The 14396-nt window shown below is 51.1% G+C and overlaps 1 protein-coding gene across 2 annotated transcripts in view; it reads left to right on the top strand.

The window, feature by feature from the left end:
• Nucleotides 1–14396, top strand: part of COL26A1 (collagen type XXVI alpha 1 chain) — a 195538-nt gene that overhangs the window by 72387 nt on the left and 108755 nt on the right. The window contains exon 3 of one of the 2 annotated variants that reach the window (XM_009443635.4): nucleotides 12145–12248. In XM_009443635.4, coding sequence (XP_009441910.1) covers nucleotides 12145–12248 — 104 coding nt within the window. The remainder of the gene's footprint in view (nucleotides 1–12144; nucleotides 12249–14396) is intronic. The other variant, XM_519281.8, reaches the window with a different exon arrangement.

Here is a 14396-nt window from a genome sequence, read left to right on the forward strand (position 1 = left end):
ACTCAGGAGGCTGAGACAGAAGACGTGCTCAAACCCGGGAGGCAGAGGTTGCAGTGAGCTGAGATTGTGCCACTGCACTCCAGCCTGGGCCACAGCGAGACTCTATCTCAAAAAAAAAAAAAAAGAAGACAGCTGTTCAGGCCATGTAGTCGCCCCTGGAGGAAGCCCCTGGCTGGAGGCAGACACCCTGGGCCAATCCCCTCCCTGCTGGCTGGGAGACTGGACTGGACTGGGTGACTTTATTGCCAGGGTCGGGGACTCAAAGGCAGACAGACAAACCATGCTTCCCTCCTCCGTGCCTCAGTTTCCCATCCTGGGAAATAGAACCCCCCCACCTTCCTCTGGAGTGGATCACAGCCCCGGCTGGGCTCTGTTCATTGCAGTGGGGACATTGGGCGTCACGGACATTGGGTGTCACTGACACCACCCTAGTCCCCTCCTAAACCCCTTGGTTGGCTGCTGGCTGGGACGGGCTGGGGCTCTGGGGCCTGATAGACTTAGAAGGACAAGTCCCAGGGACTCGGGGGGTTAAGTTTTCTTTGGCCGGGCTTCCCCTGCCCTTGGCTGTCTCCCAGGCCCCTCGGAGTCCTTTGATGGCATTAGAGCCAACCTTTTCCAGATGTGCTGAGCAGAGGGATTTGCCGGAACTCTCCGGGGCTTCGTCTGCCTCCTTCATTCCCCTCTGCCAGACGGCCCCCTGCCCCCCAGCCTCCCCCCTCTGGTTGGGTCGCCTGCTGTTCAGGACGGATGCCCGCAAGGCAACACAAAGTCCTGGATTGAAGTGCTTTCTTAAAACATGCTCTTTCTTCCCTGCCTCTCCTCCTTAGTGGGACTGTTTGGGTTGAGAAGCTCACCATGGCTGCCCACCCCAAGCAGTGGGGGCCTGTCTGGGCTGCATCCACTGCACCACCCCGCACCGCCCCCAGGTGGACTGTGACCCTGGGCCAGAGGGTGAGGTGAGGTTTGGCAGAAGACCCTGCCCACTGGGCCCACTGTCCATTCGTCTGGCACTTGGGAACGTCTAGCTTGGATTCTGGGGAGGCTGGAGGCCTCAGAAATGCAGTGGGAAGCCCCTTTCCCCTCCCCGCTGGCCCGCAGCTATTAATCAAGAGATTAATAATCTCCTGCCTCCCGCTCTGAAACCTCCACTCTCGTTTCCTGTTGAGTCTCCAGCCTGACTCGGAACCTCCCAGTCTGTTTCTCCCCTTGTGGGGGTTCCTAGTGAGGAAGTGGAGGCCAGGGGAGGAGTCGGGGGCGGACAGGCATGGAGGCTGAGAAGGGGTACGTGCCCAGTGAGGGAGGGGCACCTGGCTCCCCCAGGCAAGGTTCTGGGCTGGCAGAGTCGTTCTGAGCAGGCAATCCCTGGATGGTGCAATGTCCCCCCGCACCCGAGGCAGGACTTCGTGACGCTTTGGGCCACATCCACTTTGGAGACCAGAGAGCCAAGACCTCTGCTTACTCACCTCCAGTGATGGGGACCTCATTTCTCCGGGGAGCCCTCCCCACCAGCATTTTATTTTATTTTTTTGAGACAGAGTCTCACTCTGTCCCCCAGGCTGGAGCGCAGTGGCACAATCTCTGCTCACTGCAACCTCCACCTCCTGATTTCAAGCGATTCTCCTGCCTCAGCCCCCTGAGTAGCTGGGATTCCAGGTGTGCACAACCATGCCTGGCTAATTTTTGTATTTTCAGTTGTGATGGTTTCACCATGTTGGCCAGGCTGGTCTCGAATTCCTGACCTCAGGTGATCTGCCCGCCTTGACCTCCCAAAGTGCTGGGATTACAGGCTTGAGCCACTCCCAGACTGAGACTGCATCCAGGCACCCTGTTCGTTGAATGCTTCGTTCTTTCCACCAGTCTTCACTGGGTGCAGACGATGTGCCTCGCCCTAAGCTAGGCAGGCGGTGTAGCCAGTGGCTCCGTGGAAGAGAGGGATGTCAGACAAATAATTACATACATGGGTGTACAATCATAAGTGCTTAGAAGAGAAGTCTGGGTACTTTGAGGGTGTAGATTGAAGAGGCCCAGCTTGCTGTAGGGTGGAAGGGACCGAGTGTGGGCTAGTCAGGGTGGGCTTCTAAGAGGAGGCAGCACTTTCACTGAGCTCTGGGAGGCTACATGACTTGGGCAGCGACAGAGCACATGCACACAGGGCCAGTGGAGTCCTGAATGGGGGGCGGAGTTCCGAATGGGGGCGGAGTTCTGAATGCTGGCGGAATTCTGAATCGGGCGGAGTTCTGAATGGGGGGGGGGAGGAGCTGGTGGCCAAGGAGAGGAGGAGGGATGGCCAAGGTATACAGTCGCCAGATGGCAGAAGTCCACAAGGTTAGGCTTAGGATTTGGGTATTGTCCTAAGATTTTTTTTCTTTTAAGAGACAGGGCTTCACTCTGTTGCCCAGGCTGGAGTGCAGTGGTACATTCACAGCTCGCTGCAACCTCAAACTCCTGGACTCAAGTGATCCCCCTGCCTTAGCCTCCCAAATAGCTGAAACTACAGGCACGTGCCACTACACCCCACTAATTTTTTTTTTTTTTTTTAAGAGACGGGGTCTGGCTATGTTTCTCAGGTTGGTCTAAAACTCCTGGACTCAAGCAATCTTCCCACCTCAGCCTCCCAAGTACATGGGGACTACGGGCATGCACCACTATGCCTGGCTAATTTTTAAATTTTTGGTAGAAATGGGGGTCTTGCTATGTTGCTCAGGTTGGTCTTGAACTCCTGGCTTCAGGTGATCCTCCTGCCTTGGCCTCCCGAAGTGTTGGGATTACAGGCATGAGCCACTGTGCCTGGCCTTGTCCTGAGATTGAAGAAAAGCTAGGAGAGGTTCAAGGACATTTCTGCTTTAAAAACGTCACTTGGAGCTGGGCGAGGTGGCTCATGCCTGTAATCCTAACAGTCTGGGAAGCCGAGGCGGGCGGATCACCTGAGGTCGGGAGTTGGAGACCAGGCTAACCAACATGGAGAAACCCCATATCTACTAAAAATACAAAATTAGCCAGGCGTGGTGGTGCATGCCTGTAATCCTAGCTACTCGGGAGACTGAGGCAGGAGAATCACTTAAACCTGGAAGGTGGAGGCTGCAGTGAGCCGAGATTGTGCCATTGCACTCCAGCCTGGGCAACAGAGCGAGACTCCGTCTCAAAAAAAAATAAACAACAGTAAAAACAAACAACAAAAAAGCATCACTTGGGAGAACCAGAGAGGGAGGGAGGCAGATGGGTATATGTGGAAAGATGGGGTATATGCAGTCAAGGGTGGGGTGAAGGTTCAGGGCTGGCTCCTCCACTTTCTGATGGTGTGGACCAAGTCCAGCTCTGCACCTACCTGCCGCACAGTCTCTGGTGGACTCAGTGTTTTCATCCATAAAATGGGACAGTAATACTCTCAGGTGTGAGTGGGCCGAGTACGCAGGCATTCAGTGGCTACAGCCCCCTTAAGTTCCCCTTTCTTTTCTTTTTGTATTTTTTTAAGACAGTCTCAATCTTGCGGTCCAGGCTGGAGTGCAGTGGTGTGATCTCAGCTCACTGTAACTTCCGCCTCTCGGGTTCAAGCAATTCTCCTGCCTCAGCCTCCCGAGTAGCTGGGATCACAGGCGTGCACAACCACGCCTGGCTAATTTTTGTATTTTTAGTAGAGATTTTTAGTAGAGATGGGGTTTCACCATGTTGGTCAGGCTGGTCTCGAACTCCAAGACGATCCACCCGTCTGGGCCTCCCAAATTGCTGGGATTACAGGCGTGAGCCACAGCGCCCAGCCCCCTTTCTTTCCTGAGCTGATTTTGCCATCCTTAAAATGGGCATATAGAACATTTTCCAGGGACCAGTGAGGGGCTCGCCCACCTTCAGCTCATTCCTGGAGTCTGGTGGTTTTGGCAGACAGACTCTAGGAGGACCACCCCACCTTGGGGTTTGTTTGGACCCACACCAGGCTGAATGTAATACCCAGGAAAAGCCTCAGCTCTGCATCCTGAAGGGGTGCCAACAGACCCAGGAGAGCCAGATCCCTAGTCAGTCGATTGATAGTGATATGTACCTCCTGGGTGCTGGGCAGATGTGGTGGGAGGCCTTAGAAAGGCTTCCTGGAGGAGGTGACCTAGAGAGAGAGAGAAAGAGAGAGAGAGCAAGAAAGACCAGCCCCTAAGAGGGCAATAGGGTGAAACCCCGTCTCTACTAAAAATACAAAAATTAGCCAGGAGTGGTGGTGCGCACCTGTAATCCCAGCTACTCGAGAGGCTCAGGCAGGAGAATCACTTGAACCCAGGAGGCGGAGGTTGCAGTGAGCCGAGATCGTGCCACTGCACTCCAGCCTGGGCGACAGGGTGAGACTCCGTCTGAAAAAAAAAAAAAAGAGGTAAGGAAACTGGTATGCTGGAGATTTGTGAGAAGACCAGTGTGGCTGGAAAACAAAGTCACCCGCGAGGCCAGGGGGGACACCAGATCAAAGCAGGCAGAGCCCGTGGGCCATAGAGTGGACTTGGTGACCACTGGAAGTCATGGATGGATGGGCCGCTCCACCTTGGGGAGAATCCAGGCATCGGAGGCCAATCTTGTTTTTGCCTCCAAAATCTAAGAGTTGTTAAAGTCTTAGGGGTAGGAGGGACAACACCCCGCTCCAGGGCTGTGTGGCACCTGGCCGGGACCTTGTTATTGGCCCTTAATGTTCCCACCAAGCAGCAAAGTTGACACTACCATGTGGCTGGGGACTCTGCAGGGAGCCTTGAGGAAGATGAGTTCCCTCTTGGAGCCTGGTGTCCTCAACTGTGTGCAGCCTCAAGGCTGACAGAGGTTAAATAAAATATGTACACCCTGTTTTTGAGGGAGGGCAGTCCCTAAACTGGATCTGCATTTTAGAAAGTTTGCCTAGGCCAGGGGCAGTGGCTCACGCCTGTAATCCCAGCACTTTGGGAGGTCAAAGCGGGCAGATCACCTGAGGTCAGGAGTTCAAGACCAGCCTGGCCAACATGGTGAAACCCCATTTCTACTGAAAATACAAAAATTAGCCAGGTGTGGTGGTGTGCGCCTGTAATCCCAGCTACTCAGGAGGCTGAGGCAGGAGAATCGCTTGAACCCGGGAGGTGAAGGCTGCAGGGAGCTGAGATCGCGTCACTACACTCCAGCCGGGGCAACAGAGCGAGACTCTGTCTCAAAACAAAAACAAAAACAACAAAAAAAGAAAGTTTGCCCAACTGGACCCTAGTGGCAGGGGCTGGCAATTCTTCATGGGGACAGGAGGCCAGCCTCCCTCGGGTGTTTTTCCAAGACTGGGGAAATGGGCCACAAATGTGGAACCTGTCTTGGGCATTCAGGTGAGACTCAGGGGGGCTACCAAGCTGAGTCTTGGCCGGTTGGGATGGTGACACAGTGCCACCTACTGGTGTGCCCCGCGCCTGGACTTGGCAGCCATCAGGTTCCAGAGTGGCACGGGCCAGGCCAAGCCCATGGAATTCAGAATGAGGGGCCAAGAAAGACTGTGGCCAGGAGCGGTGGCTCATGCCTGTAATCCCAGCACTTTGGGAGGCCAAGACGGGCAGATCACCTGAGGTCAGGAGTTCGAGGCCAGCCTGGCCAACATGGTGAAACCCTGTCTCTACAAAAAATACCAAAATTAGCTAAAATTAGGTTAAAAATACAAAATTACTCCTGTAATTGCAGCTACTTGGGAGGCTGAGGCAGGAGAATTGCTTGAACCCGGGACACAGAGGTTGCAGTGAGCCACGATTGCGCCACTGCACTCCAGCCTGGCGACAGAGAGAGACTGCGTCTCAAAAAAAAAAAAAAAAAAAAAAAAAAGAAAAAGGAAAAAGAAAAGAGCATCTCCAGAGGGATGAGCTCAGTTTCTGAATCAGGGGCCCGAGATCAGTCCCTGTGTGTAGATGAGAGGGAAAACCTTCTCCTGTACTGCATGAACACAAATTAGTATTACTGGGCTCTGGAACCAATTCTGCCTGGGTTCAGATCCCAGTTCCACCACCTTGACAAAGTTGCTTAACCTCTTTGTGCCTCAGTTTCCTTGTCTGTAAACTGGGAATAATGACCTCTGTTGTTCTCAGTCAGCTTATGTAAACCACTCAGTACACTGTGAGTCTGCAATTGAAGCTACTGTTATATTTATATATTTTTTAAGACAGAGTCTCCCTCTGTCACCCAGACTGGAGTGCAGTGGTGCAATCTCAGCTCACTTCTATCTGTGCCTCCCAGGTTTAAGTGATTCTTGTGCCTCAGCCTCCTGAGTAGCTGGGATTACAGGCGCCCACCACCATGCCCGGCTATTTTTTGTGTGTGTGTTTTTAGTAGAGATGGGGTTTCACCATGTTGGCCAGGCTGGTCTCGAACTCCTGGCCTCAAATGATCCACCTGCCTCAGCCTCCCAAAGTGTTGGGATTACAGGCATGAGCCACCGTGCCCGGCCTATCATACCTACTTTTATTGTTCTCATGACCATCTTCATCATTCCAAGTGTGGATTGAAGTGAGAGTGTCTGGTGCATCTGGAGGGCTCCCGCCTGGTGGGTGAGGGCCAGAGGTGTCTGTGTGAGGTGGAGGAGGGCCAGCACATTTGGCTCAGCAGCCCGGACTCTCTCCTGATGACAGTGAGGGCGGCCGAAGGGTATGGGTTGGGAGGAATGAGGTCAGGTCTGTATTTTGCAAACCCAGCATCCATGCACCCCTCCTGCACTCACAGCCTTACACCAGGCATCCTGGTCTCCCTGGTATCCTCATCATACAGACCAGGAAACAGGCTCAGAGAGGTTTAGGTACCTGTGCAATATTGTATAGTGAATTAGGGACAGAGCCCAAATGCCAGGCTTGCACTCCTGAGCCCAGGGCTCCATTGATCCCATCGTGCAGAGGTTAAGGGAGGGACCTGATTTTTTGGCATCAGCTGTGCTCAGCAGGGTGCAAACAATAGCAGCTTGGCCCTTGCGCCTGCCCCAGGCCCTGGGTGGACTCTGTAGTTTTTCTGGTCTCTCGTAGTCGGAAGACCATTTCAGGAATTAATTTTAAAACTGCCATTTTTAATCTAAACAAAAGCTTCTCCTCCGTCCAAGCTGGGCCTGCTTTCGGCTGGCAGATCTGCAGCAGCAAGAGGGTTGTGAGCCCTTTCTGTTTTTCTAGGTCTTTCTTTTTTTTTTTTTTTGAGACAGAGTCTTGCTCTGTCACCCAGACTGGAGTGCAGTGGCACGATCTCGGCTCACTGCAACCTCCGCCTCCCGGGTTCAAGGAATTCCCCTGCTGCAGCAGACTCTGTCTAAAAACAGAACAAAAGATATGGCATAGAAACATATTTGGGGTTGAAATATGTTGATTTCCTTCCTTATCTGCCATGCGATGTTATGCTAGAGCCTGGTTGGAAAGCCAGCCACATCATATAGGGTTAAAATAGAACCCGTGTGATGAGGCTTTGTGGTTTGAAAGGCGTGACTCCCCAGGCTCCTTAGATAGGAATCTGAGCAAGAGAAGAAAACGGTCAGAGTTTAGTCCTCAGGTATGTGAGCGTGTTTAGTGTGTTAGTGTGAGGCTGAGTGTGTGTTTATCCAAGCGTGTGAGAAGGTGCATGTGTGTGTACATAATTGTGTACAAGTGTGTGACTGTGAGTGTGCATGAGTGAGTCTGAGGGTGCTGAGCGCGTGTTTGTGTGAGAGTGCGTGTGTGGAAGTGTGCACGAGTGTGTTTGTGCGAATGTGCAAGCACGAGTGTGCACACGAGTGTGAGAGCAAATGAGTGTGTGACTGAGGGTGTGCGTATGTGTTTGTGAGAGCTTGCAAGTAAGTTTGTGCAAGCGTGTGAAGGTGTGAGAGTGTGTGAGGGCATGTGTGTGCTCACGTGGGTATGTGAATGTGTGTGCATGTATGTCAGTGTGTGTTTATTGTGAAAATAGTGTATTTGTACTCATCATCGCATCCAGAGTCACTTGCTGTAAGGAGGGGTGACCTTGGAACTAAGGCTCTGCCACCTCTTTCCAACCCCCCACCCTGCACTGGGTTGCCCAGTTGCTCCCAAAAGCTGGGGGCTTTGCTCTCCGGCTCACAGCTGTGGGCACCTCTCCTGGTCATCTCCTACCTCCTGTCCCAGCTGCACACAACCACGCCACCCCCAGATCTCCAGGGGGAAGCTGGTTTGCTGGAATGTTTATGAAACACGAGTGCAGGTTTTTGCTTTTTTAAAAAAGAAATGAGCATAACAGGATTTTTCAGATTCAGAGCTGTACTTCTGAAATCCAGTTCTCCACTCGTGTGTTTTCCTGTCAACAGTGCGTCTCCAAACGTCGCGCCTGCTGCTACCAATTAATTCATGATTGTTTCATTCACCGATTAAGTTGCTCGATGTCAGCAGATTTAAATTTTGTGAAGTTATGTAGTTTTGTCTTCAGGGGGACATTGTGCAAACTTGATCAAGCAGCAGTTATGACAATGCACGTAAAGTGAATAATAAAAGCTGAATGTGTCTCCCTTATGAAATTTGGTCATGCATTTTATATTCGCAATTCTTGGAGTGTGACAAAAAAGCATCCAACTTATGTGTAAGAAAAATTTCGAAACTGTGGGAGTGTGAAACTTTACGATGGGATTCACAGCATTTTGCAAGAATTTTTTTTTTAATTCCTGCAATAGTCCCACTACTGTATTCCAAGTTTTTTCTTTTCCTTTTTCTTTTCTTTCTTTCTTTTTTTTTTTTAGAGACAGGGTCTTGCTCTGTTGCCCAGGCTAAGTGCAGTGGTTCGATCATGGCTCACTGTAGCCTCAAAACTCCTGGGCTCCAGTGACCCTCCCACCTCAGCCTCCCAAGTAGCTGGGACTACAGGTGTGCACAACTATGCCGGGCTAATTTTTTTATTTTTATTTTTTGTAGAAACAGCATCTTGGTATATTGCCCAGGCTGGTCTCGAACTTCTGACTTCAAGCAATCCTCCTGCCTCGGCCTCCCAAAGTGCTAGGACTACAGGTGTAACCCCTACTCCTGGCCGTGTATGCCAAGTTTTCTTCATTGAAGTGTCTCGCTCTTCTCAGGATGATGACACAGTTTTATAAATCTATGACTGCAATATAGCACAAAGTGGGTGTTCAATAAACCCACTTTGGGTTTATTGTTGGTGAATCAACCAAAAGAAATTATAATTGGGAAAAAGGTCAGAGTAGATGATAGTTGAAAATTTTGCAGGTCCTGCTAATTTCTTTCTTCCTTCCTTTCCTTCCTTTCTTCTTTTTTTTTTTTTTTGAGACAGAGTTTCACTCTTGTTGCCCAGTCTGGAGTGCAGTGGCGTGATCTCCACTCACCGCAACTCCGCCTCCTGGGTTCAAATGATTCTCCTGCGTCAACCTCCCGAGTAGCTGGGATTGCAGGCATGCGCCACCACACCCAGCTAATTTTTGTATTTTTAGTAGAGATGAGGTTTCTCCATGTTGGGCAGGCTGGTCTTGAACTCCCGACCTCAGGTGATCCGCCCACCTTGGCCTCCCAAAGTGCTGGAATTACACGTGTGAGCCACCGTGCCTGGCCCCTTTTCTTTCTTTATCATCTTGGTCAGTGTTCAGTGTTCAGGACACTTTCCCCTCACAGGTGGCCACACTTGGAGAGTTGTACAATGGCAGAGCTAGAGGGGACTTTATTTTTTATTTTATTTTATTTTGTTTGTTTATTTTTTTTGAGATGGAGTCTCACTCTTTCACACAAGCTGGAGTGCAGTGGCATGATCTCGGCTCACTGCAACCTCCATCTCCCAGGTTCAAGCTATTCTGCCTCAGCCTCCTGAGTAGCTGGGACTACAGGTGCCCGCCATCATGCCTGGCTAATTTTTGTATTTTTAGTAGAGACAGGGTTTCACCATGTTGGCCAGGCTGGTCTCGAACTCCTGACCTCAGATGATTCACCCACCTCGGCCTCCCAAAGTGCTGGGATTACAGGCGTGAGCCACCATGCCTGGCCAGGGACTTTATGTTTACTATTATTTTTTGTTTGTTTAAATTTATGGGTTACAAGTGCAACCGATATATTGCACAGTGGTGAAGTCAGGGCTCTTAGGAAATCCATCACCCACATAATGTACTGTATTAGACTGTTCTTGCGTTGCTATAAAGAAATACCGGAGACTGGGTAATTTATAAAGAAAAGTTTAATTTGGCTCACAGTTCTGCAGGTTTACAAGCATGGTGCCGGCATCTCCTTGGCTTCTGGGGAGGTCTCTGGAAACTTTCATTCACGGCTGAAGGCAAATTGGGATTAAGAGAGTGAGGGGGCACCAGGCGCGGTGGCCCATGTCTGTAATCCCAGCGCTTTGGGAGGCCGAGGTGGGCGGATCATGAGGTCAGGAGATCAAGAGCATCCTGGCCAACAAGGTGAAACCCTGTCTCTACTAAAAGTACAAAAATTAGCTGAGAGTGGTGGCATGTGCCTGTAATCCCAGCTACTTGGGAGGCTGAGGCAGGAGAATCGCTTGAATCTGGGAGGCGGAGGTTGCAGTGAGCCGAGATCGCGCCACTGAATTCCAGCCTGATGACAGAGCAAGACTCCGTCTCAAAAAAAAAAAAAAGACAGTGATGGGGGAGGCGCCACGCCATTTTAAATAACCAGATGTCACGTGAACTGAGAGCCAGAACCCACTTATCACCAAGGGGATGGTGCTAGACCATTCATGAGAGGTCTGTCCCCTGATCTAATCACCTCCTACCAGGCTTCACCTAATGCTGGGAATTACATTTCAACCTGAGATCTGGAGTTTGGACAAATATCCAAACCCTATCACATACATTGCATTCATTACCTACCCACTCCCCTTCCGTGTCTCCATTGTGTACACATTGTTTACCTCCCTCTTAGAGAACATATGGTATTTGTCTTTCTGTGCCTGGGTGGTTCATGTAAGATAACAGCCTCCAGTTCCATCCACGTTTAGATCACAGCTGATACAGAGAGGGATGGCGACTTGTGCAGGGTCACACAGCTGTCACTGCCCAAGGGGTTCACCTTGCCTGCTGCTTAGACCCAGCTGATTTATCAAGACAGGGGAATTGCAATAGAGAAAGATGGCCGGGTGCCATGGCTTGCTCCTGTAATCGCAGCTCTTTGGAAGGCTGAGGTGGGTGGATCACTTGAGGCCAGGAGTTCGAGAGCAGCCTCACAAACATGGTGAAACCCTGTCTCTACCAAAAATACAAAAATTAGCTGGGCCTGGTGGCACACACCTATAATCTCAGCTACTCTGGAGGCTGAGGCAGGAGAATCGCTTGAACCTGGGAGGCAGAGGTTGCAGTGAGCCCAGATCGCGCCACTGCACTACAGCCTGGGCAACAGAGTGAGACTCTGTCTCTACTAAAAAAAAAAAAAAAAACAGACAGAGAGAGAAAGAGTAATTTACACAGAGCCGGCTGTATGGGAGACTGGAGGTTTTTATCACTCAAATCAGTCTCCTGAGCATTCAGGATGGAGTTTTTAAAGACAATTTGGTGGGTAGAGGCTCGGAAGTTGGGGAGTGGTGACTGGTCAGGTTGGAGATGGAATCATAGGGGGTCAAAGTGAGGTTTTCTTGCTGTCTTCTGTTTCTGGATGGGATCATAGCACTGCTCAAGCCAGATTACAGGTCTGGGTGGTATCAGCTGATCCATCGAGGACAGGGTCTACAAAATATCTCAAGCACTGATCTTAGGTTTTATAATGGCGATGTTATCTCCAGGAGCAATTTGGGGAGGTTCAGACTCTTGCAGCCATAGGCTGCATGACCCCGTAAACCATAATTTCTAATCCTGTAGCTAATTTATTAGTCCTACAAAGGCAGACTGGTACCCAGGTAAGAAGGGGGTCTTTTTGGGAAAGAGATATTATCAATTTTGTTTCAGAGTCAAACCATAAACTAAATTTCTTCCCAAGATTAGTTCGGCCTACTCCCAGGAATGAAGGAGGACAGCCTAAAGTTAGAAGCAAGATGGAGTCAGTTAGGTCTGATCTCTTTCGTTGTCATAACTTCCTCCGTTATGATTTTTGCAAAGGCATTTGCACAGCCAGTGAACACGGACCCCGGCAGTGGTTTCCACGCCATGGGGGCCTCCTGGAGCCCTGGCTGGGCAAAACAGCCTGGCCCATCTTTGCAGCAGTGGGGTCTGGAGGTGGGTGGGTGGGAGCTCATGCCCCCCTGACGCTGTCTGTGTGTTAGTTACAGGACTCTGATCAGACCCACCTACAGAGTGTCCTACCGCACGGTGACGGCGCTGGAGTGGAGATGCTGCCCTGGCTTCACCGGGAGCAACTGTGATGAGGGTAAGTTGGCAGGCACTTGGGCTGCAGGGGGCCAGGCGTGGGCCAGGCTGGCGTTTCTCCCTTCTCTGGCCTCCTCCTGCAAGCAGCTTTCCTTTCCTCCGTAGCTTGAAATCCTTTCCTTTTCCCAATCACCTCTGAAGCAAATGTTCTGTATCGGCCTGGCCAAACCAGGATGAAGCTGCCCGCCCTGACCGTGGGCACCGAGGCAGGTCCCAGTTTGCACTGGTTGGGTAGTGGAATACAGAAGCCAAAAACAGCACTGGTGCCAGGGGAAGGGATTTGATTTCTAGCCGGTTTCTTCCACTTTTGGCTCCGATGCACCCAGAACCCCTGGGGCAGGCAGAGTTGGATATCTGGGCTCTGAGCAAATGCGGATGAGGTCCCACCAGCCTTGAGGCCACGTATTTTGTAGACTGAGACAGAGAAGCTGACCGGTAGCTGCAGATAGACGTTCACCCAGCTGCTTTCTGCCTTTCTGCCCTGTTGGTGTTTAGCCCGGGGGCCTGGGCTCAGCCTAGCTCTGGAGCCTGAGAGGGTCACATAACAGCACTTAGGTGGGCCAGCAGTGGCAGACAGAGCAAATCCCCCTTCACTGCTGGCCAGGGAAATTGAGTCCTGCCTAATGAACAAGTTTGCAGCCCACCTTGTTCCCCAGCGTGGCTGGATGGGTCTGGAGGCTGAGGCTCAGCGGTCAGATTTTTCTTCTTTTTCTTTTTTTTTTTTTTTTGAGACAAGGTCTCACTCTGTTGCCCAGGCTAGAGTGGAGTGACATGATCATGGCTCACTGCAGCCTTGAACTCCTGGGCTCACTTGATCCTCCCACTTCACCCTCCTGTGCAGTTGGGACTGTAGGTGTGCACCACCATACCTAGCTATTTTTTTGTGTGATTTTTAGAGACGGGTCTTGCATTGTTGCTCAGGCTGTCTCAAACTCCTTGGATCAAGCGATCCTCCCACCTTAGCCTCCCAAAGTGCTGGGATTACAGGTGTGAACCACCTCTCCCGGCTGGAGGGGTCAGTTTTGTATTTGGAAACAGTAGCTGTCTCCCACCTTCGCTTTCTGACAAAATTCTTCTCTTCTCTGTCATCTTGTTACTTACTGATTTGATAGCAGGATCTATATGCTTTGAGTGTAAACTGTCTAAAGAGCTCTTTGGGTTACAAAGAATAACGCAATTGACAGAAATAGAAAGACTCTGACAATTGCTTCAGGGGGCCTCTGGCCCACAGCAGAGCTGAAGGAAAAAGGCTGGGATGCCAGGGAGTCCGACAGGTGCCTCTGGTCCTGGTTGATGAGGTGCCTGATGCTGGCAGGGGAGGCTGGGCTATCCTTGTTGGAGGTTCCAGGGCTGACTTGGACCCTTCTTTGGAGAGGAGCAGGAAGGACCTCCAAGGTGAAGGGGTGAGGGGATGCCAGGTTTCTGAGCAGTGGGCTGGCCCTGGCATAATGCTATGGTGTTGAACGACCACAGCTCACAGGTCCCTCATGGAGGCCTGAGCCCTTCAATGCCAGGACTTGGACCTGCCATTCTGGTCAGTGCCACGGCTGTGGACACAGCCATCTGGTCCCCCCAACAGGATGGAGCAGGCCTGCCATCTAGATCCTGCCAGGGGCCGAGGAGGCGAGAGTTGCTAGGGAAGTGATTAGTTTACCCTTAAGTAAGTACCTGAGCCTGTTTCAGTGATCAATAAAATCAGCAATGTTAGCCGGGAATGGTGGCTTATGACTGTAATCCCAGCATTTCAGGAGGCTGAAGCCGGAGGATCGCTTGAGCCCAGGAGTTTGAGACCAACCTGGGCAACATGGTGAAACCCTGTCTCTACTAAAATATACAAAAATTAGCCAGGTGAGGTGGCATGTGCCTGTAGTCCCAGGTACTCAGGAGGCTGAGGTAGGAGGATCACTGATGTATGTGTGTATACACACACACATGTATTTGTAGATTGGGGGTCCCCAAGACCACCCTTAGGTTTGACACCTTGCTAGAAGAACTCAGAGAATGTATTAAAAACTATTATGCTCATGGTCATGGTTTATTACAGCAAAAAGATACAGATTAGGATGGGCGCGGTGGCTCATGCCTGTAATCCCAGCACTTTGGGAGGCTGAGGAGGGAGGATCACTTGAGGTCAGGAGTTCGAGACCAG

The sequence above is a fragment of the Pan troglodytes genome, chromosome 6, assembly GCF_028858775.2.
Source record: "Pan troglodytes isolate AG18354 chromosome 6, NHGRI_mPanTro3-v2.0_pri, whole genome shotgun sequence".
In the NCBI taxonomy this organism is placed as follows: domain Eukaryota; kingdom Metazoa; phylum Chordata; class Mammalia; order Primates; family Hominidae; genus Pan; species Pan troglodytes.